Here is a 20,019-nt window from a genome sequence, read left to right on the forward strand (position 1 = left end):
CCGGGACGCGAACTGGGGCGAGCGGGAGCACTGACAGATGGGAGGGGTGGGCTTGGTCCTTCCCCTGCCGGCCCAGGCTCGGCTCCTCCCTCTGCGTAGCAGACGTCCAGGGGGTCCAAGCCACAGGTGCGAGGAGGGGGCCCTCCCTGCCGTAGAAGCTGGGAGGAGCTTCCGCCTCGCCCCAGATACCCCGGTGATGGGCACAACCTAGGCAGGACAGGATTGAATCTCCTTCACAGACCTCCATCTAGGACCCGAGTGAGGGGATGTTTCACCATGTCCCTGATCTCCTCCCCAAAGGGTATCATTGATCCCCGAGAGGCCAGGTGCCCACCCCATCTCCTGACTGATGCGCTGCCCCCTAGTGTTGCCTGGCTAAGGGTGGCCTCCCAGCGTGTCCGCTTGCTCTTGGTTGAGATTTAAGCCCAAGACGCACCAGCTGGAAGCCAGCCCCCCCGGGGGGCCTGGAGTATCTTTCCCCTGAATCTCAGATCCAGGCCTCTGTCCTCTGGTCACAGGCAACGGGAGGAAGTTACCATGAGGAAACAGGCCAAATAAATAAATCCGGAATTAATTGGAAACACCATCCGTGTGAAAAGCCAGGGCTTGTCTTTCACTCGGGGAGGAAGGTGGCCAGAGGGGGCTCCAGAGAGAGCCTATTGCAAAGACCCAGCCAGAGGGGAGTGCGGAAAGGCCGCTGTGGAGTGGCTCGATGCGGGAACGAGGGGTCTGGGGTCTGCTCCGAAGGCTTGGCTTAGGCCCCTGGGGCAACAGACAGGCTGATTTCTGACTTGAATCTGACAGTGCAAAGGAGGGAGAGGAAGAGAGTCTGGCTTAGCGTGCATGGGGAGGGGGAGTGTGCATGGGGCAGCATGCATGGGAGTGGCTAAGTGTGAGATGCGTGAGTGAGTGAGCGTGGGAGTGGGTGAGAACGTTCGTGGGAGTGGGTGAGTATGCGTGGGTGAGAGCGTCCATTGGAGCAGCAGTGGGTGAGAGGGTGCCCGGGGGGAGTGGGTTGAGAGGGTGCCTGGAGGCGGGGGCGAGGGGGCCTTGGTGTGGATGCGAGAGGCCCCGGGGTATGAGGAGGCCCGGGGGTGGATGCGAGGGGGCCCAGGTGTGGGCATAAGGAACGGGTGAGCAGGTGACTGGGAGTGGGTGCCCAAGAACTGGTGCGAGGGTGCCCAGGAACTGGTGCGAGGGTGCCTGGTAGCACGTGAGGTATCAGTTGGTTTTGCGTGTGCACCGTAGCACTGAAGCACCTTCCAGTCATGCGTTAAGCAACGTGATAACATCTGTCCCATGTTGCTTGTTCTCTCCTCCGGTCCCCACACGGAGAAGCGTGTGCAGCGTTTTGGCAGGGTCCTAGGCTGGGTTCGCTCTGCCCTCTCTCTTCCGGTCCCTTTGTCCCAGAGTCAGAGTTTCTGTGCGGGCCAGTGCTGGCGTCTTGCTGTCAGCCAGAAGGCGTCGGGGTGACAGTTCTGCAGGCCAGTAGTAACAAGCGCTGAGTGATTTTTGGCCTGACACTTGGAAAGGGATTAGCACCCGCCTCCTGCCACACGGGGGGCACTCGGAATCACTCGTCTCTTTTGAAAATCTTGGCTTGACATCTCCTGTGCGTGCACGGCGCAGGCACACCCGGGGCAGCACGCACCCCTGCATCTTCTCAGGCCAGCTCCGACGTGCCTGCGTTCTGCCTGGGGTGATCTCTCGAAGTTCTGCTCACACCGCCCCCCGCGGCCCTTGTGAAGCAGGGCAGGGCTATTCTCCCCATTGTATAGATGGGAAACTGAGTCACGGGGTGACTAAAGCCCGGATCCACAAAGGTGTCAGGCTGAGGGGCCGGAGGAGCGAATTCAGTGGCAGTCAGGAGCCTAAGACCTTTGTGGCTCTGGACTGAAGTGACTTATCCAGGGTCCCAGAGAGAGTTTGTGGCGGAGCAGGGATTTGAACTGTGGTCTCCCAAGCGCTGAGCTCACCATTGGACCATCCATCCTCTCAGCTCTGCCCGCACAGCTTAATCAACCCTTGATCTCTCTGCTGAGGCTGCCGTGACCAGACCAGCAGGAATCGATGGCACCGGGGGCGTTTGCAAGGACCCCGGCCCGATTGGAAATGAGCTAAGAGGCACCGTGCTCATTTCACGCCAAATCTTTCCAAGCTATTATCTGCTGCGCTTCCCCCACCAGCGCACCGTGGTCTGTCTGGCATTGATCCAGCTGCTGTTATCACAGGCTGGGGTTTAATCTCCCCACGGCACATCCATGCCGTGAACGCCGCGAGGAGCGCGCCGGTCCCAGAGGAAGCTCGCCAGCCCGCTCCAGGATACTTATCTGGAGAAAAACACACAGTCTTGTCCGTTTGGGACCGTTACTGCGGTGTCAAGAGGAAGCTGATGGGGGTGTGAGTAGCTCAGCCCAGTCTGGAGATTACGTCCCAGGCTGGCTCGCAGGCCCAGTGCATGCCAGAAACGAGAGGGGGAGTCCTCTGTTTGGTGGCTAGAACCGGGGCTGGAGCAGGGGGCTGGGTGGGGAAGGCGGGTAGGGGGGATTTGTGACACTGCCCGCCTTGTAAATACCTGCCACGTCCCAGGCAGATGAACGAGATGGCTCCAAAGGCATCTCCCGACACTGGCAGCGCTGAAATAGACCAGGGTCTCCACCTGGGCCTCCCCGGCGTGCACCTCTGCCCAGATATGCCGGGGCCACCAGTCACGCTCGCCATCCGCGGAGGTGCCGCCCTCTCCGATTGGCCCCGGCCTGCCCTGTTCAGCTCACCCGCGTCGGCTTAGCTGAGAGAAGCCGGAGCTAGAGACAGCCACGAAGGCCTCGGGCCGAACGGAGCTGATCCGGAGAGGTGCTGAGTTCCCATCGCACTGCCTCAAGCTTCCCAGGCGCCCAGTTCCATGGGATTTCCATGGGAGCCGGGGTGCTGAGCCCTGCTCAGAATTAGGCCCGTGGTCGGCGGGAGATTTGCAACCAGCAGTAACAGCTGAAAGCTCAGGGCCGGGGATCACAGCTCTGGGGGATCTGCCAGAACAATCGCAGCTTCACTCAGACAAGCTCATCGATCCTTGGTTAAGTCGCCATCGCTTCCCTCTCCCGCCCTGAGACCTCCACGTTACTGCTGCCAAGAGCCTAGATGCCAGGGGGATGGGCACGTGTCAAACTCTACAAGAGCTAGCAGCAGGAGAGAGGCCTCAGAGGGCTGGTCTTGAGAAGCCCCGCACTGGCCTGGCGAAGATGCTGGTGGAAACGGACAGAGCCCATTGGCCAGCGTAGGGGGCTGGGTACAGTACTCCCCCCGCCTCCCCCAGCCTTTCCCCAGCAGCTGGTGTCTGGAGACCGTCCTCAGGCAGGAGTGTGGCTGCTCGGACGAGATGAGGCAGGTCTCGTGAGCCACCTGTTGGGGGATATTCTGTGCGGAAGGGGAACGGTTTTGCTGCTCCGTCTCCTAGCAGGAATGCGGCAGCTCAGGTTTGCCCAGTTCCTCTCGTCCCAGGATTCCTGCTCTCCGAAGGAGGCTTGGCTTCTCCCTGGCGGAGGTGCGCCAGGAGGCCATGGCTGCTTTGCTGCCGGAAGTCTCTCTTTTCGTGTACCCTGTTCTCAAACGGTTCCTTAAGGGGCTGTTGCATTTGTCCCTCCTACCTCCTGGGAATGGACCCTGGAAACCGCCAGAATGAGAGATCCCGCTTAACCCAAGAGCAGAGCGACCTCACTAATGCCTTCCCCTACCACTTGCTGTCCTAGCTGGAATTCGGCAACCAAGAGGCAGGACCCTGCAGCCCCTCCTCCATTGTCAAGTTTGCAGGAGACAGGGTGGTGTTACATCTCCAGGGGCTTGTTCCTGGTTGGGTGAGGATTCCATCCATCCTTCCACAGCCCCGGCTGCCTCCGCGTCTCGCCTGTGTCCTGATCTCAGAGACTTGTCAGGCTGCTACGTGGCTATCGGTTCGCACCGGTGCTCAGTGCCGCTGTCTTGATTCTTGGAGCCGCGTTGGACGCCGGGTTCTGGAGGCTGCTTCTGCTGGGTGGCCTCCCTCTGAGCCTTGCGAGCCACCTCTCGGGGAGCGATGGGGGTGGACGGGGAATCGTTTTGCTGCCTGCTCTCCTGGAGCCGGCTGGAAGGGGGAACATTGCTGAAGCTCCCTGGAGGCGTTGCCTTCCCAGATCCATGCCGACCGGCCTCGCTCCCTGCTGCTTTGGAGCCTTGACTCATTAGGCAGAAGATCCAAGCAGGGTTGGAACCACCAGCCCGTAGTGTCTTGTGTGGAACATTCAGATCCGCGGGCGGTGGCCATGCCCGGTCCTCAGCATGAACTGATTTAGGACCAGTCCCAGCCGGGTCTCAGATCCTCCCGCCAGCCCCTCAGTTGAGGGTGGCTCTGCCGCACAGCCCTTGGCCAGCTCCATGCTCGTAAATAACTGTCCATTCCTCAGGCCGTTCATGGGGTAGAATGAGAAGGACTGCGAGTCTGGGAGGCTCCGAGCGACCTAATGATGCTCCAAGCCGCAGGGACCAATACGCACCCTGTGGCGGCGCTTGTCTGTGTGTCCCGAGCTAAACCGTGGCAGGCCGGGGCTGGTGGCAGGTGTTGACAACAGGAGGTGCTACTGCCCCTGAAATGGACGTTTCCTGGCTCCCGGTGCAGCCAATTACTGGCATACCAGTGAAAAAGGTCCACAGTGATTATCTGCAATACACAGCCGTTTAGTGAGAAGGAATTACACAAGCGGTAAAGGGGTATATTAAGCACATAACTCCTACGTTAGACATTAAGAGCTCTACGTTAAGAGCGATACATTCCTCTTAACGAGCCTCTCTTTCACAAACAGGCCCTGCGCTAGCCTCACGCAGTTCCTGCTTGGCAAACAGAGGAGGTGGTTACCAATTTCTTCCCTCCTGGTCTGTTCTTCTCAGCCCTCTGGTCTGTCTCGGATTCCCACGAGGGAAGGCCTTGGTTGCCTTGAGACCCCTCTGGTCACAGTCCTATGCGAGCCCACGGAGCAGAGGTTTGGCTACTCTGTCTAGCAGTGTTGCTTCTTCAAGCATCAATTAAGGAATCCCAACCGCAGTAATTTACTTTGCATGATTTTTATACTCTTTCCTCAGAGGACTCACATGTCTTAAAAGCATGCCCAGTGAGCGTGTGGCTACTAATTATACCTAATTAGTGGTTTAGTACCAGGGGTGGTGGTACCATAGGAAGATCACCCTACGTTGACTCACTCATCAATCGTTCACTCTATCTCTCTGCGTGACGTTCCTGCTGTAAGGTCACTATAACCAGGTCGGCCTGTGCTCCTGGCTGGAACTTTATACATGTGATATTTACTTTTGCACGGGCCCCTATTTGCCGACCCATAGGCTCAATATCGATCGCACACGCAGGCGTTGCCCGTTCTTCGCCAAATCTGCTTCTGCGTAAAGGGACCCTGCTCCTAGGATCCTCTGCAGCCCTTCAGCCATGTTTGTCATGTCAAGCTATGCTCACACCCTTCATTCATCACACGGCCACACCAGTTTGGCACCATCCCAGCAGCAGGGGAGCCAGTTGGCAGCAGGGGGCATGGGTGGGTTCCGAGGAGCGTGAAAGACATGGGGAGTTCTCCCCCGCTGGCTGTCCTTATTTACGTCGGCTCTTCTCAGGGCCGGCGGGCAGCTGGGAGAGCAGCCTATTGTGATACCCCAGCTCGGGCATCGCGGCAGAAAAGTGACTTCTCATTTGTTAGTATTTATTGAGTATTTAACCCTCCCAGGGGCGAGGGATAGCTCAGTGGTTTGAGCATTGGCCTGCTAAACCCAGGGTTGTGAGTTCAATCCTTGAGGGGGCCACTTAGGGATCTGTGTCAAAAATCAGTACTTGGTCCTGCTAGTGAAGGCAGGGGGCTGGACTCCATGACCTTTCAAGGTCTGTTCTAGGAGATAGGACATCTCCATTTATTATAAATTGATATAGGGCCACTCTGTAAAATAACCGGTTCCTGTCCCGGCATATACGGGGTCCTCTTTCCCATTCAGACCCTGGCCAGGACATATACAAACCCAGCTCCAAGACCAGGCTCGGTTTGTTAATTATCCTCTTATCTACCTGTCAATTTTCACTCCTTTATCTCTTCACACTGGCAGCTGTCAGACCTGGTAAAATCTCTCCGCAGTAAAAGGAGAAGTGGTCACTGTGAAAGATCCCAGCGTTTTACAATGAGAGCTTTACTGACCATATATGGCTTTTCCCCACCCGAATTTACATATATGCACATTGTCTCAGTTAACACTGGTTTTGGTCAATTCCAGGAGGTTTTAGACACCAGATGACCTTTCTGGCAGTGAATACAAGCTCCCTGCTGTAAATAATGTTAACTCGTTGTTTCCCCGGCTAGACCTGATCAATCACTATGCAGCAAAGCATGGGTGCTGACTCGGTGGGTGCTCTGCGGCTCAAGCACCCATGGAGAAAAAAATAAGGGGTGCTCAGCTGTTGGGTGACTGCTGGGAGGCGCTTGGGGAGGGGGGAAAGGAGCGAGCGGCGGGTGATTGGTGGGCCTTGGGGGAGGGGCGAAGCAGGGGCAGGAAGAGGTGGCGCAAGGGCGGAGCCTTGGGGAGGGGGCGGGACAGGAAGAGGCAGAGCGAGGGCGGAGCCTCGGGGAAGGGGCAGAGTGGGGGTGGGGCCTCGGGGCAGAGCAAGGGTGGAGCACCCATCGGGGAAAAATAAAAGCCAGCGCCCGTGATGGAAGCAGGCGTTTAACGTGACGAACATGCTGATGTCCCATCGCTCGTTGAACGTGAAGCAGGTGCTGAACTCAGCATGGCCAGCTTTTGTGACTGTTAGCACGGCCTCCCAATATTCGGTGTGTTTAAGACCCCGGACGCTGGCATCAGAGAGAATCTCTGCGCTCCTTTTTTGTATTTAAAGTCAGTTTTTTGGACCTGGTGGTTGAGACAAGCTTGTAAACGTGACCTGAGCGTGAGCTGAAAGTTCAGCCACCAGACCGCAGGGAAAAAAGCACCCACCGTTTGTAGCGATCCCATGATTTTGAAGGCAATCTCACGACGCCGGGGCCCGACTCGTGCTTTGCGAAGGCGTGAAGTTGGCGTTGGTGTTCTTTGTGGAGCGGGGACCATGAGCCTTAAGTCTCAGGCCCGGCAACCCTTCAAGCTGGGGGTGTGACTTCCCGCTGCAGGAGACATACCCGCGCTAGCTAGCGTGCTTTAAACAGAGGATAGCCATGGTGGTGTCCGGGCAAGCTGCCCCGAGGATGGTCTCGTGCGAGACACGGGCCCGGACTCAGATGCCTAGCCCCTCCCACCGCAGCTCCTCCGCTATTTTTAGCATGCTAGCACGATCAGAGCTGGTGCTTGTATGTCTCCTGGAGCTGGAATTTTCGCCCGTAGCTCGGAGCGTAGGCGCTGCTCTGTGAAATCCCATCCCACCCGTTCAGAGCCATGGTCAGGATTCCAGGGATTGCTGGCCTGTGATGCTTTCCTTCGAGCCCGGAGCGGGGAAGGAAATGGGACAGTTTAGCCTGTCCTGGGAAGTGTGGAAAAAGAGTCAGAAGCACTTGCCGTGGGTGGAACCTTAACCCTCTCCTCTCTCTCTCTCTCTCTCTCTTTCCACAGCCGTCCAACGGGGAGAGCACCGCCAAGCATGTAGACGCCACAGTAAGTGACATGCCTTCGCGCGTTCATATCGATGCTAGGGATCGGGCCGAAGGGCGGGATCCGGAGTCCGAGGCGACCGAGTCTCTGATGGCTGAAGGGACTCCTGTTCTTCTCCCTGCATCGGTTTAACGTCACCCGTTGTAGTGTGTTGCCCCCATGCGGGATTTATTTTGTTAGCAAGGGAAGACGGAGGCCTGGAGATTCGGCCCGCTTCCTGGTAAGGAGCCTGGGGAGTATAGTCCATCGAGCAATTTCCTGTCCTGAGAAGTACTATACTGAGAAGTGCCACTAGAGGGCGACAATTCACGACCTGCTACTGGTGCATGACATGCTAGATTTGAGGTCTTCTTCCTGAGCTGAAATCAGAAACTGTCCCCTCGAATAAGCCGCGGGTTGTGCACCTGCTGTGAATTGAGCTGAACGGCCGTGCCGCAAGCACCGTGGCTGGGCCAACTGGCTTTGGAAACCAGAGAGCTGATTTCAGCTTTCTCACGGATCTGGAAGGCGTCTGGGAGCATTTCTGCAGAGCCGAGAAAGGGCTGATCATTTTAATTCCCGCTGCATCCTGGGGGCCAGGTGGGAGGGGCAGTGGACTGGCTGAAGACCCACGCTGGAGGTTTTATGGAGTCTGGCCAGCACTAGGAATCTCCTGGGAGATGATCACCTTGCATCTGCTGCTACTGAAGTTCTCTCTAAATAGACCCATCCAATCTTCTGTGGTTCTCCCAGCACCATGAGTCTATACCCCCATCTCCCCAGACGAGAGTGCGTTGGAACCTGGCTCCGCTGCTGTGGGCCTAACGATCCAGCCCAAACAAATTAACTAGAGCTAAATCATGTGGAATTAAACTGAACAAGGCTTCTGTTTGCAGCAGCAAAACAGCCCTTTGTTGGCACCGGGTTTTTTTCCATTACGTGAGCAGCTGTAAACATCCTTGCGGGCGTCTGACTGTAGGATTAAGGGCTGTTTATGGCCACGAGGCAGCAGCAATGCCTGGGGCTGTGCAATTGAAATTTGCATCTGACCTGCGCCACCATTCCATAGGGGGCATCGTTAGTGGCAGCAGAAGCTGCCAAGGGGTGGGGTTGCAGTAGCACCGGGAGGCCCCATGGTGCCAGGCACTGCCCAGACACAGAGCAAAAGCCTCTGCCCCAAAGATCTTCCAGGCTAATTAGGCCACAGAAGGTTTATTGGCCCCATTTCACAGATGGGCAGTTGAGGCAAAGTGACATGGCCAAGGTCAAACAGAGAGTTGGTGGCAGAGCTGGGAACTGAACCCCAAGTTCCCAGGTCCCTGGCTCAGGGCGTTCATGTGGCTGCTTTGCTGGAGCCGTTGCTGATCAGTGTGTTTAGGGGGATATTAGAACTTGGGTTCATTATCGGTTTCAAGAGAATTATCTGTCCTCTCTTCCCTGCCAGCACCCAGCGCTTCCCTGCGCTCGCTTGCCACCCCTGCTAGGGTAAATGCTCTGGGGCGTGGCTAGCATAATGCAAACAGCCTGGGGTTTCGTTAATTGCCAGACCTGGCTCCCCTCTCCCTTCAGGGGTCACTTGCGATCCCATCTGCGGAAGGGGAGCAGGGGGAGCCGTCTGTGAATCGCAGCTGGCGGCAACGTTTAATCCCATGAATCGTGGCCCGCCGGATCATTTCTCAGTGAATCAATACAAGAAAAGGTCATTTCAATGCAGTCAGCATGTGTGCCTGTGTCGCCCCCGGGTGGCTGGCTCCCACACTACAAGAGCTGGCTGCTTACGGCTAGGAGAGCTTTCCTTTAGCTCAGGCAGTAGGGGCTTGCGTTTTTGGTGCTGAAGGTCCCAGGTTTGATCCCGGCTGCCGGCTTGTGGTCTCAGGTTCATTACCTTAGGGAGGCAGTTTGGCCGAGTGGCTAGAGCACTGCACTGGGACTCATGAGACCTCGCTCTGCCATTGGCCCGCTGCGTGACCTTGGGCAAGTCGCTTCCCCGCTCCGTGCCTCAGTTTCCCTCTGTGTCAGATGGGGATGATGAGCCCTCCTTTGAGAGCGACTGTTGAAAAGCACGGTGTTAGAGCTAGGGGCTGTCGTTACATCATTTCCCCCTGACTTTAGCAGGCAGGTTCAGTGCAGGCTTCCCCTGCCCCACACTGTCGATGCACCTTAATGCCTCCCCTTCCGGCTCTGCAGCTAGGCAGAGCCCCTCTGCAGGGCAATCCAGCCAGGCCCCATCTCTGGAGTGTGACTTGGCCAGGGGTCTGCCGGAGCCACGGTGTTCGTTCAATTTACACGAAGAGTCTATTCTGCAGGGAGTGAAAGGAGCCGGTGCAGATTGATGTCAGATGGGTAGCAGTTGGCTGCAGCCCCCCAAAAGCTCCGCCCCTGCTTTGGCGGTTCATTTGCAGCTTCACTTGCCTCCTCTTCACTTAGAAGTGAAGTGAAACAGGTGTGACTCCTCTTCCCACCGGGGTCCCCACCCAGTGCATCTGCGGCAGCCTCCGGAGGAGGAGCTGGCATTTCGCGGTCTTCGTGGAGAGCCAGGCGCCGGCGAGGCTGGTCACCTGGCAGCGCCTGGCACGCTGAGGAGTTCTGTCTGTCGGCACAAAGCGACGCCCGGGGCAAGGCATGATGGGAGACCAGAGCAGTAGCTTTGGGCCAGAGGCTGGTTTGTGACACCAGCACGAAGACAATTGCAACCCCAGATTTTCCTCGGCCCCCTGAAAACTCTCTTCTGCCAGGAAACCTGCAGGAGCCTGGACACCGGTTCGCTTGCTGGGAGTACTGCCGAGCGTTACGCGTTGGACCCGGGACCAGGATCTGGTTATCTACACCCTCAGGAAGGTGCTGGAGGAGAAAGTGTCTGGAAAATAGAGAGGCCCAGCTGGGAGTTCTGTGTAACACACGAGGTCTGGACGTTTCACTGGCTATCAGGTGGGGAAAGGCTATTAAACCTCATGCTACGGGGTGCAAACCAGGACCTACTGTGGGGCAGATCCTGCCCTGCCTTGTACTGCCGTGTTCTTCCTCCCCCGGGGCTGCTCCGCTCAGAGACGGGATCCTGAGCTAGATGGAGCCGGGGGTTTGGCCCTGCCCGTGCTGTTTGCTCAGTGCTGCGCTAGGTGAATGGGCAGTGGGTGGGGTCCGGTCTCACTGATGTGGAGCCAGCCCCACGAGGCAGGGATCGCCCCAGCCTGTCGCATGTGAAAGGATCTTTTGTGGCTTCTCCCTCCCCACAGCTCGGATACTGGCTGCTGCGCATCAGAAGCCCTTAATAACATTAGCCTGGCCTGTTCTTATTGCTATCAGCTGATAGCGGCCTGATTCTTCCTCCGGGCGGGAGGGGGCCGGAGGAGTGGGGCGGAGGCGGCTCCCGGACCTGGCGCGCGCTTGTGGTGAGCCTGCCGCGCTGCAGAGGGGAAAGGACGGTGGAGCTCAGAGCCCAGATCTAAAGGCAGAAGGACTAAGCGCGGAGCCTGTGCCAGCCTCGTGCCCGTTCAGAAACCCGCACGCCGTGACCCAGCTCTGCCGGGGGCTGCAGCTCGGAGTAACCGCCCCGGGGGTCTCGGGGGAGAGCAGCGGCCATGCCTTGGAGGTGGATTACCAGGAGCCTCACCTGGTCCAAGGTAAATCCATGGGCCGAGGGGTGAAGGCGCCGAGGCGGAGGTGGGAGGGCAGCGAGGTGCCGCATTCCTGCGCTGCTCGGCTGTGCCCTGGGGTTTACGCACCCCAGGGTGCGGTTAGAAATGGGCTTGTCGCCTCCCCAGTGGGGAAAGACGGAGTAGGAGGGCGATGGAGCAGGAGACGCTCTGACAGGCCCTGGCGGGGGCCAGCGCAAGAGGTTTCCCGGGGGCTGTCCGGGCTCATTTCCTTCATGGAAGGGTACAGAGCGGGCAGCAGTGAAAGTGTGCTGTTGACCTGCTTCGAGGCCCTGTGATTCCTCCCTCCGAACGCGCCCAGCCTGGCCCGAGCTCAGAGGGCATGTCGGTCCTAGCCCCGCTAGGGCGCTGTTGTCCGGCGGTTAGCACAGCGGACTGGCGCTCCCGGCTCGCTGATTCCTGCTCAGGCTCCTAGGATGCCCTCCTGCCAGCTGGGAGCAGCGGGGGCGGAGATGGGCCAGGGGAGCGAAGTGCACACGCTGGAGGGGCACTGGTATGGTGCGCGCCCCGTGCTGGAGGCCGCTGGGCGGCGCAGGTGAGGATCCCGGCGTGAGTGCGATTCCCCGGTGCAGGGGGCATGATGCGCCCGATATACTGACCCCTGCTGCCCCGAGGATACCCTGGGGCAGGAGGGCAAAGGCCAGTCGTGGCTCCAGGCACCCTGCAGTCCAGTGGCTCTCTGCTTCTGGAAGCGTGTTGTTGCTCTCGCTGTCTGTCTGTCTTTGGGCTGGACCCCGGGGCGGGGTGTCGCCGTCTGAAGCCTCGAAGGTGTCGTAGACAAATTTGCCCCCTGGCAGTTAAGTAGAATAATTGTATTTCCAAGGGGACGCCCACACTGCGAAGACAAAGCCGCGATGCTGACGGAACCTGAGGCTCGGTGCCGCGAGGGGGAGCGAGCCGGGTGTTTGGGAGGTAGGACAGCCTGGCGGCTGCCCTCTCCCCTCGTGCTCTGCAGGAGGCCGTGCCGAAATCCAGGTCCGTGCCCAGCCCCCTTCTGGATTCACTGCAGGATTCAGGCAGCCGTCACCTGGTAGAACCCCAGAGTCTTTCCAGCAATGTCCGCCTGACTGCCATGTGCTGGTTGGATCCCGTCCGCATTGCAGCCAGCAGCCGGCCGCCCCGTGCTAGCGGGATTTGAGCTAGCGGTGTGCAGGTAGCGCCTCTGGTCTAGCCACCCGAGCCCGGACACAGGGAGTCGGGCGAGCCGGAGCTCCAGCCCAAGCCGCAAAGCCGGCTCCAGCCCTGCTAGCAGGAGCGGTCTGCCCCGCCTGGGAGGCTCGCAGCCAGCTGCAGTGTAGACACAGCCGAAGGGAGTGAGTTTGGACTGGGAGGAAGCCCGGCGAGTGGCTTTTTCTCCGCAGCGAGCTCCCAGAGGCTGAGATGTTGGGAGCCACAGGCTATTAATGAGAATGGACGCAAACTCCTTGGGGGCGTGGGGCTGCGGACTCAGGACTAGCGGGCGAGGACACGGCTGTCGCTCGGCGTGAAAAAGGCATTTCTCGCGGAGAAAGGTGGAGCTCTTGGCTGTCACTCACGGGGGGTGCTTGGACAGAAGGATCGGGAGCAGGGAGAACACCGAGGGCGTTCTGCTGCGTGGAGACGCGCTGGCTTGACCGATCCGGCTCACCTTGAAAGGTAACTGTCCCGCAGATGGGGGCCAAGGAAGGAGAGCGCGGCCATGATGTTCAGCTCGCCCTGCCTGCCGCCCCTGACGCCCATGGTAAAACTGCCCTTGACGTCTTCGGCCAAACACTGTCCTCTGTAAACTCCCCCACGCCCCCGTCCGCGTACAGCCCCTGCGGGGGAATGAGCCCTCCCTCAGTGACAGCTCGTCAAACCATTGCAAAGGTGATTTGCAGCGAGCATGCCGGGTCTCCTTTGCTCCCGTTCGGGATGATATTTTCCACTGCGGTGGCCCTGGGGATGTGGGGTGGCTAAGGGGTGCCTTTAAAGGGGCAGAGCCTCCTGAAAATGTCCCAGCGGGGCGCGCGTGTGTGCAGCCAAGCAGGAACCCCCACCCTAAAAATTGTCCTAGGTAGGTCCTCAAGCCAGGCCTGTCCAGTGTGCGGTATAAGGATGTCTCCTTGACCAGACCTAACGAGGGCTTCCCACTGCGTGTCCTCTTGGGGACTCCCAGTAGGTGGCGCTCTTCTCTCGGCATCAGTACGGAACTAATGTGGCGGCAGGAGCCCAAACTCCTCCTGCAGTTTCACCCTGGTACAGGATCCTTTGTCACTTAATGTCCTAAGCCGTTGTGTGCCGGGCATTTTTTTAAACCGCTGCCACGCTCCACCCCAGCCGCAGCTGCATTTCCGCAGGGGGTGTAGCGACTCTTGGCTCTCTAGGGCCGGAGCCTCAGCTGGTGTCCCCCGGCATCGCTCCGCGAAGGATCCAGCCAGGGAACTGGTCTGTGGTTTGCGCAGCGGTGTGGGGCCCTCCGTGAGGTCAGATTGGACTACTCGAGTAAGATGAGCATTTAAACGACTTGTCGCTGATGGCTGGAGATCCTAAAACAAATGAGGTGTGAATGCGCGGAGGGGTTTTTGGAAACCCCACTCTGTTTTTCAGCGGAGGTCATGAAGTCACCCAACAAACAGGCTGCGGATGGGATTCTTGAGGCTGGGGATCGTGTGTAAATAGACGCTTCCTGCCTTGAGAACTCAAACATTTCCTCTGCCGAGCCAAGCCAAGGCAAACGCTGGCTGCTCACGCAGCCTTGCTTGTTAGGTAGCAAATGTGTCCTGCTGGTGGTACAGCCCTGGCCTCTGCTCGGGGGAGACTAGCCCCCCGTCCAGTACAGAGGTGCTGGGCTGGACTGCAGAGTGCCAGGTCAGGGGCCTGGAGCACAGGCACACGCAGTTCTGTGCAACTGGCGTGGCTGAGACCAGAGAAACTCATGACATGAATTGATCCATATGAGTTTCACTTGGAAATATATCAGGAAAAAAAGAGGGGAGGTTTTCAATGCCCCTTCCTCTCATCTGGCCTATACACAATAACTATAGGGCACTGAGAGATGGACCTAACCCTTTGGAAGCCGGCTGGATCTTAGATACAAGGCACCTGCTAATGGCTGCGGGGCGGGTTGTTGGCCTGCAGGAGGTGCTAGCGTGGGTAGGTTTCCCATAGCGATGACCTGGGGAAAGGATGTGCTAGAGCAAGGTGCCATGGCTGGAAAGGCTCAGCGATCTCTGCTCCCTACGTGGCCCACCTCAGCGCTGACCAGAAGACAGGACGCAGCCTGGCTGGAGCAGATTGGTTGCCAAGAAGGCTGACGGCATATTGGGCTGTATTAGTAGGAGCATTGCCAGCAGATCGAGGGAAGTGATTATTCCCCTCTATTCGGGACTGGTGAGGCCACATCTGGAGTATTGCGTCCAGTTTTGGGTCCCACACTACAAGAAGGATGTGGAAAAATTGGAGAGAGCCCAGCGGAGGGCAACGGAAATGATTAGGGGGCTGGAGCACATGACTTATGAGGAGAGGCTGAGGGAACTGGGGTTATTTAGTCTGCAGAAGAGAAGAATGAGGGGGGATTTGATAGCAGCCTTCAACTACCTGAAGGGGGGTTCCAAAGAGGATGGAGCTCAGCTGTTCTCAGTGGTGGCAGATGACAGAACAAGGAGTAATGGTCTCAAGTTGCAGTGAGGGAGGTTTAGGTTGGATATTAGGAAAAACTTTTTCACTAGGAGGGTGGTGAAGCACTGGAATGGGTTACCTAGAGAGGTGGTGGAATCTCTATCCATAGAGGTTTTTAGGGCCCGGCTTGACAAAGCCCTGGCTGGGATGATTTAGTTGGGGTGGTTCTGCTTTGAGCAGGGGGTTGGACTAGATACCTCCTGAGGTCCCTTCCAACCCTGATCTTCTATGATTCTGTGATTTGCAGCAGGAGCAAGGCTGGCTGTGGGTGCTGTGTGGCTAGGGGGTGGGAGGGGGTTGCAGCACAGCTGAGGAGGGGTAGGAGAGGGATCAGGAGTTTGGGGAGTGGTGGGGTACGTTATAGGATGGGAGGGAAGGTGGAGGAGCAGAGGTGAAGTGTACAGAGTACAGGGAAGGGCTGACAGAGGACAGGTTTTCCCGACCTGGGTAAATTTTGGAGACTTTGAAATGGTTTCCCGCCCTAAACTGGCCAAAAAGGCAAAACCGCTGAAATTTTCAAGATCCGACTAGGCTGGCTGCTAGTGATTGTCTACGGGGGGGCGGGGGGGAAGCAGGTGTTAGCTCTGAGATCTGTGTGGTCGGAGACACCGTTCCCCGATGAACTCCCACGATGGTAACTTTGCTTTTCTCTCTTTTCTTTAGGAATCTACAAAATCCTCCAAAAGTGCCCAGCCCCGACGCAGACCTTCCAGGTACAACCCCTGTGATTGCCCCCCCAGCACCATGCCATGGGCAGAGACTTCTCCCCCGGCGAGGAGAGCCGCCCGGGCCTGGCCTCATTCCCTCCCCAGCAGCGTGAGATCAGTGTAGACAGGGCTTGTTACTGTTCGATCAGCTCAGTCTTGTGTTTAAAAACAGAATCTGGAACTTGCACTCCTCTTGGGGCCTCCTGCCGATGGCTGGTGCCGTGGTTTGTGACCGTGGCAGTATGGAAGCCCAAAGTCTGAGGTTATAACCAGGTGCCAGCCTCGGGTACCGCTGTTTAAACAAGTGAAGAATTTCTTCCCCTGGTGCTGGTGGTTCATTCGCGGATTGCTCCTCCAATTGACCAGAGCTCTCACATGGTGCTAGGGGGCGCTGTGCTGCCTGGGGGGATATCCCATTAGGGGGCGCTCTCCCCTCCGAATGATTCCCGTGGGACTGTGCTGCAGGAGGGGGACCAGAATTCCCCCCTTTTCCCAGCCCTCACCCCCTTCCTTCGAACGCTCCAGGCCGATCACCATCTCGGCGTCTCTCCGCTGTGTACTTCAGCCCCTATCCTGTAGTGCACGGAGCTCCTTCAGCTTCCAGTGAAGGCAGTGGGAAGGAGGGATGCTGAATGCCTGGCAGGGTGGGGCCCGTTTCTGAGGTCCTTGTGAGCTCACCCATACCTCAGGTACCCCCTTCTTCATCTCCTCTATCTCCACGGGATGCCTGTGGTCTCCAACCCTCACCCCCTGCTTAGAAATGCTGTGCACCCTTGGGGGGGGGTGACCTCTGCATCCTTGCAGGGCAGAGCATCGCTTCCCCAGGCGGGCGCAGGCTGCCTTGGCAGCTGTCTCCCTCAGGCTTATCTAGGACCCTACAGCCTGTTTGCTTGGTCCGTGGCCGGATGCCAGGAGAGAGAGAGGCCCGTTGAGTGCGTTCCAGCCAGGCTTCACTTGGACTTCATTGATTATTTTGTGTAACTGAGATAAGCTCCCGGAGATACGGATCTGGTTGCCAAGAGGCAACAATGGGAGAATGTAACGAATGGCGCTTGGAGATGGGGATGGACTGGACAAGGTGGGGCCTGGGTCAGCACAGGAAGGATCTCTTCACCTGTGGGGCCTTGTAGGCTGCTCACCACAAACTACCCACCAGTGTCGGGCTGGGTGGTTGGGAGGGTTAGCTCTGGACGCGGTTTCCAGGAGCTCTGCCACTTTCTGCTATGGTCAGTGGCCATTTGGACCCAGAGCCACCAGCTGCACCGAGAGCACGCGGCTGGGTGCAGAGGCTGGCACGGCAATGGGCTCCGTCTCTGCGCCAACGTAGCTGGTGTCCAGAGTAGGGGGTGGGTAGCCCCCACACCTAAACTCCATGGCTAGACCTGCCATGGGAGTCCCGACATGTCCTCGCTCCAGCCACTCGATCTCCCCGTGTCCGTACCTTGCCCAGCCCATCTGTCGATCAGGGACGATGATCATTAGCGCACGGGTCTTAAGGACCTACCGCTTACAACGCCCTTTGCAGTCGTCGGGCGAAGGAGGGTGCTGCGGGAACGCCATCTTGTTCGGGTTCCAGATCTCTAGACCTTCGCCCGGCAGGCCCGTAACGTCCTACTGGGCCCTGAACTGGCTGCTTCTTGTTGGCCCAGGAGCGTGAGCGTCGCCCAGACCATGGAGGACAGCTGCGAGCTGGACCTGGTGTACATCACCGAGCGGATCATCGCCGTCTCGTACCCCAGCTCGGCCGAGGAGCAGAACTTCCGCAGCAACCTCAAGGAGGTGGCCCAGATGCTCAAGTCCAAGCATGGAGATAACTACCTGGTAAGAGACACCGCCCCACTCCCCATTGGCATGTGGCCGGCTGGAGGGCCTGGGGAGGAGTGTCGGGAAGGGTGTGGAACTGACTGTGGGAGAGGAAGCTGTAGGGGCTGGGATCCTGAATTCCTGGGGTTGCCAAGCCATCCACCTCCCCGCAGCGTGGGGACGGTCCCGGCACCATGTTCCAGGGTCAGACGGGGACTCGGGAATCTCAGGAGGGTGTGAAATGGATGCCCAGGTTCCGAGATCGATACATTCATGGTCACGAGGGTCCATTAAGAATATAAGAATGGCCATTCTGCATCAGACCAATGGCCCATCTAGCCAGGATCCTGTCTTTGACAGTAGCCAGTGCCAGGTGCTTCAGAGGGCGTGAACCGAACAGGGCAATTAGCGAGTGACCCATCCCCTGTCGTCCAGTCCCAGTGTCTGACAGTCAGAGGCTTAGGGACACCCAGAGCATGGGGTTGTGTCCCTGACCATCTTGTCTAATAGCCATTGATGGACCTGTCCTCCATGAACTTCCCTCATTCTTTTTTGAACCCAGTTAAGGTTTTGACCTTCACAACATCCCCTGGCAATGAGTTCCACAGGTTGTCTGTGCGTTGCGTGAAGAAATATTTCCTTTTATTTGCTTTAAACCTGCTGCCTGTTAATTTCCTCGGGTGACCCCTGGTTCTTGTGTTATGTGAAGGGGTAAATAACACTTCCCTAGTCACTTTCTCCACACCAGTCATGATTTTATAGACCTCTATCATATCCCCCCTTAGTTGTTTCTTTTCTAAGATGGACAGTCCTAGTCTTTTTAATCTCCACTCATATGGAAGCTGTTCCATCCCCCCAATCATTTTTGTTGCCCTTCCAAATCCTACCTTTTCCAATTTGAATGTATCTTTTTTGAGATGGGGCAACCAGAACTGCATGCAGCATTCAAGGTGTGGGCGTACCATGGATTTACATAGTGGCATTCTGATATTTTCTGTCTTCTTATCTATCCCTTTCTTAATGATTCCCAACATTCTCTTCGCTTTTTTGACGGCCACTGCACATTGAGCAGATGTTTTCAGAAAACTATCCACAATGACTCCCAGATCTCTTTCTTGAGTGGTAACAGCTAATTTAGACCCCATCATTTTGTATGTATAGTTAGGATTATGTTTTCCAACATGCATTACTTTGCATTTATCAACGCTGAATTTCATCTGCCATTTTCTTGCCCGGTCACCCAGTTTCGTGAGATCCCTTTGTAACTCTTCACAATCTGCTTTGAACTGAACTCTCTTGAGTAATTTTGTATCATCTGCCAACTTTGCCACCTCAGTCTTGGCCCCCTTTCCCAGATCATTTATGAGTATGTGGAGCAGCACAGGTCCCAGTACAGATCCTCGGGGGACCCCGCTGTTCGCCTCTTTCCATTGTGAAAACGGAGCGTTCTGATCATCCAGTCCAGGGGGTCTCTGCCTTCTCTCCTAGGGGGATCCTGCTCCCGGCCTGCTGGGACATGCCTCCCATTTCGCCAGGGCGGGGTTGTCGCATCCCCTGTCTGTGAGCCCACTCTGGGAGTCTGAGCTCTGGTTGATACCCCAGATCTAATCCGATCTCCTGGGTCACGCCGGCTGTGGCATGCACCCAGCCATCCAGCTTCTCGGTCATTCTTGCGGCAGTCACTCAGGGTCGTGCATTTAGGCAGCAACAATATATTGACTGTGACAGCCCTGTCCACCTTTGCCTGCCCAACAGAGAGACCCTGGAGCTGGGCACTGGTCCCCACCTCCTCTCTGATGCAGGAGCAGAGATTCCCCTGTAGCTCCGTGCACCTGGCCCTGCTTCGGCCTGGGTCACATCACCGGCTGCGTGATGCCCCGGGCCAGGCAGCCATAACACTCGTGGCCGCTTTGCTGGGCCGGTGGCTAACGGCCTAGCGGAGACTTCCCGCAGCAATGGCTCTGTGGTGTGCAGGCGCTGCTCCCTGCAGCGGGTCAGGCCCAGCCCCGGGGTCCCCGTGTGGCGCCCAGGCAGAACGAGGGGGCTGTATCTGCCCTGCAGGCTGGAGGGGAGAGTTGTGTCCGGGAGGTTGCCGTGATATGAGTGCGGACACCTGGGGGAGGTACCGTGCTGGGGTGAAGCAGCTCAGTGCTGCTAGTTCAGGGGGGCAGCGCCGGTCTCTTAGCGTCCCGGGGCACCAACAGAATCCCCACTGGCTGCCCCTTCTCCACGGCCTCAGGGCCCAGCTCCCGGCCCCGCATTATCCCACCCTGCTCTCAGGGCCGGCTTTAGGAAGTGCGGGGCCCGATTCGAACAGTTTCGACGGGGCCCCGGCAGGGATGACTAAAAAGAAAAAACACGTAAAAAAACATGTGGGGCTTGTACTCACCGGGCGGTGCTTCTAGTCTTCGGCGGTGGGTCCTTCACTCGCTCCGGGTCTTCGGCGGCACTGAAGGACCTGCTGCCGAAGTGCTGCCGAAGACCTGGAGCGAGTGAAGGACCCGCTGCCGAAGTGCCGCCGAAGACCCAGAGCACCACCGGGTGAGTAAAAATTAAAAAGGAGCCTCTAGCCAGGGAAGGGATTC

At 57.7% G+C, this 20,019-nt stretch overlaps 1 protein-coding gene across 20 annotated transcripts in view; it reads left to right on the top strand.

The window, feature by feature from the left end:
* TNS1 (tensin 1) overlaps positions 1-20,019 on the top strand; it is a 251,427-nt gene that overhangs the window by 113,464 nt on the left and 117,944 nt on the right. For 19 of the 20 annotated variants that reach the window (XM_065561395.1, XM_065561381.1, XM_065561385.1 and 16 more), the window contains 3 exons: positions 7,615-7,656; positions 15,588-15,637; positions 17,281-17,452. In XM_065561395.1, coding sequence (XP_065417467.1) covers positions 7,615-7,656; positions 15,588-15,637; positions 17,281-17,452 — 264 coding nt within the window. Of the gene's footprint in view, positions 1-7,614; positions 7,657-11,023; positions 11,253-15,587; positions 15,638-17,280; positions 17,453-20,019 lie in introns of those variants that run through there. The other variant, XM_065561394.1, reaches the window with a different exon arrangement.

Source organism: Chrysemys picta, chromosome 11, assembly GCF_011386835.1.
Source record: "Chrysemys picta bellii isolate R12L10 chromosome 11, ASM1138683v2, whole genome shotgun sequence".
NCBI lineage: Eukaryota > Metazoa > Chordata > Testudines > Emydidae > Chrysemys > Chrysemys picta.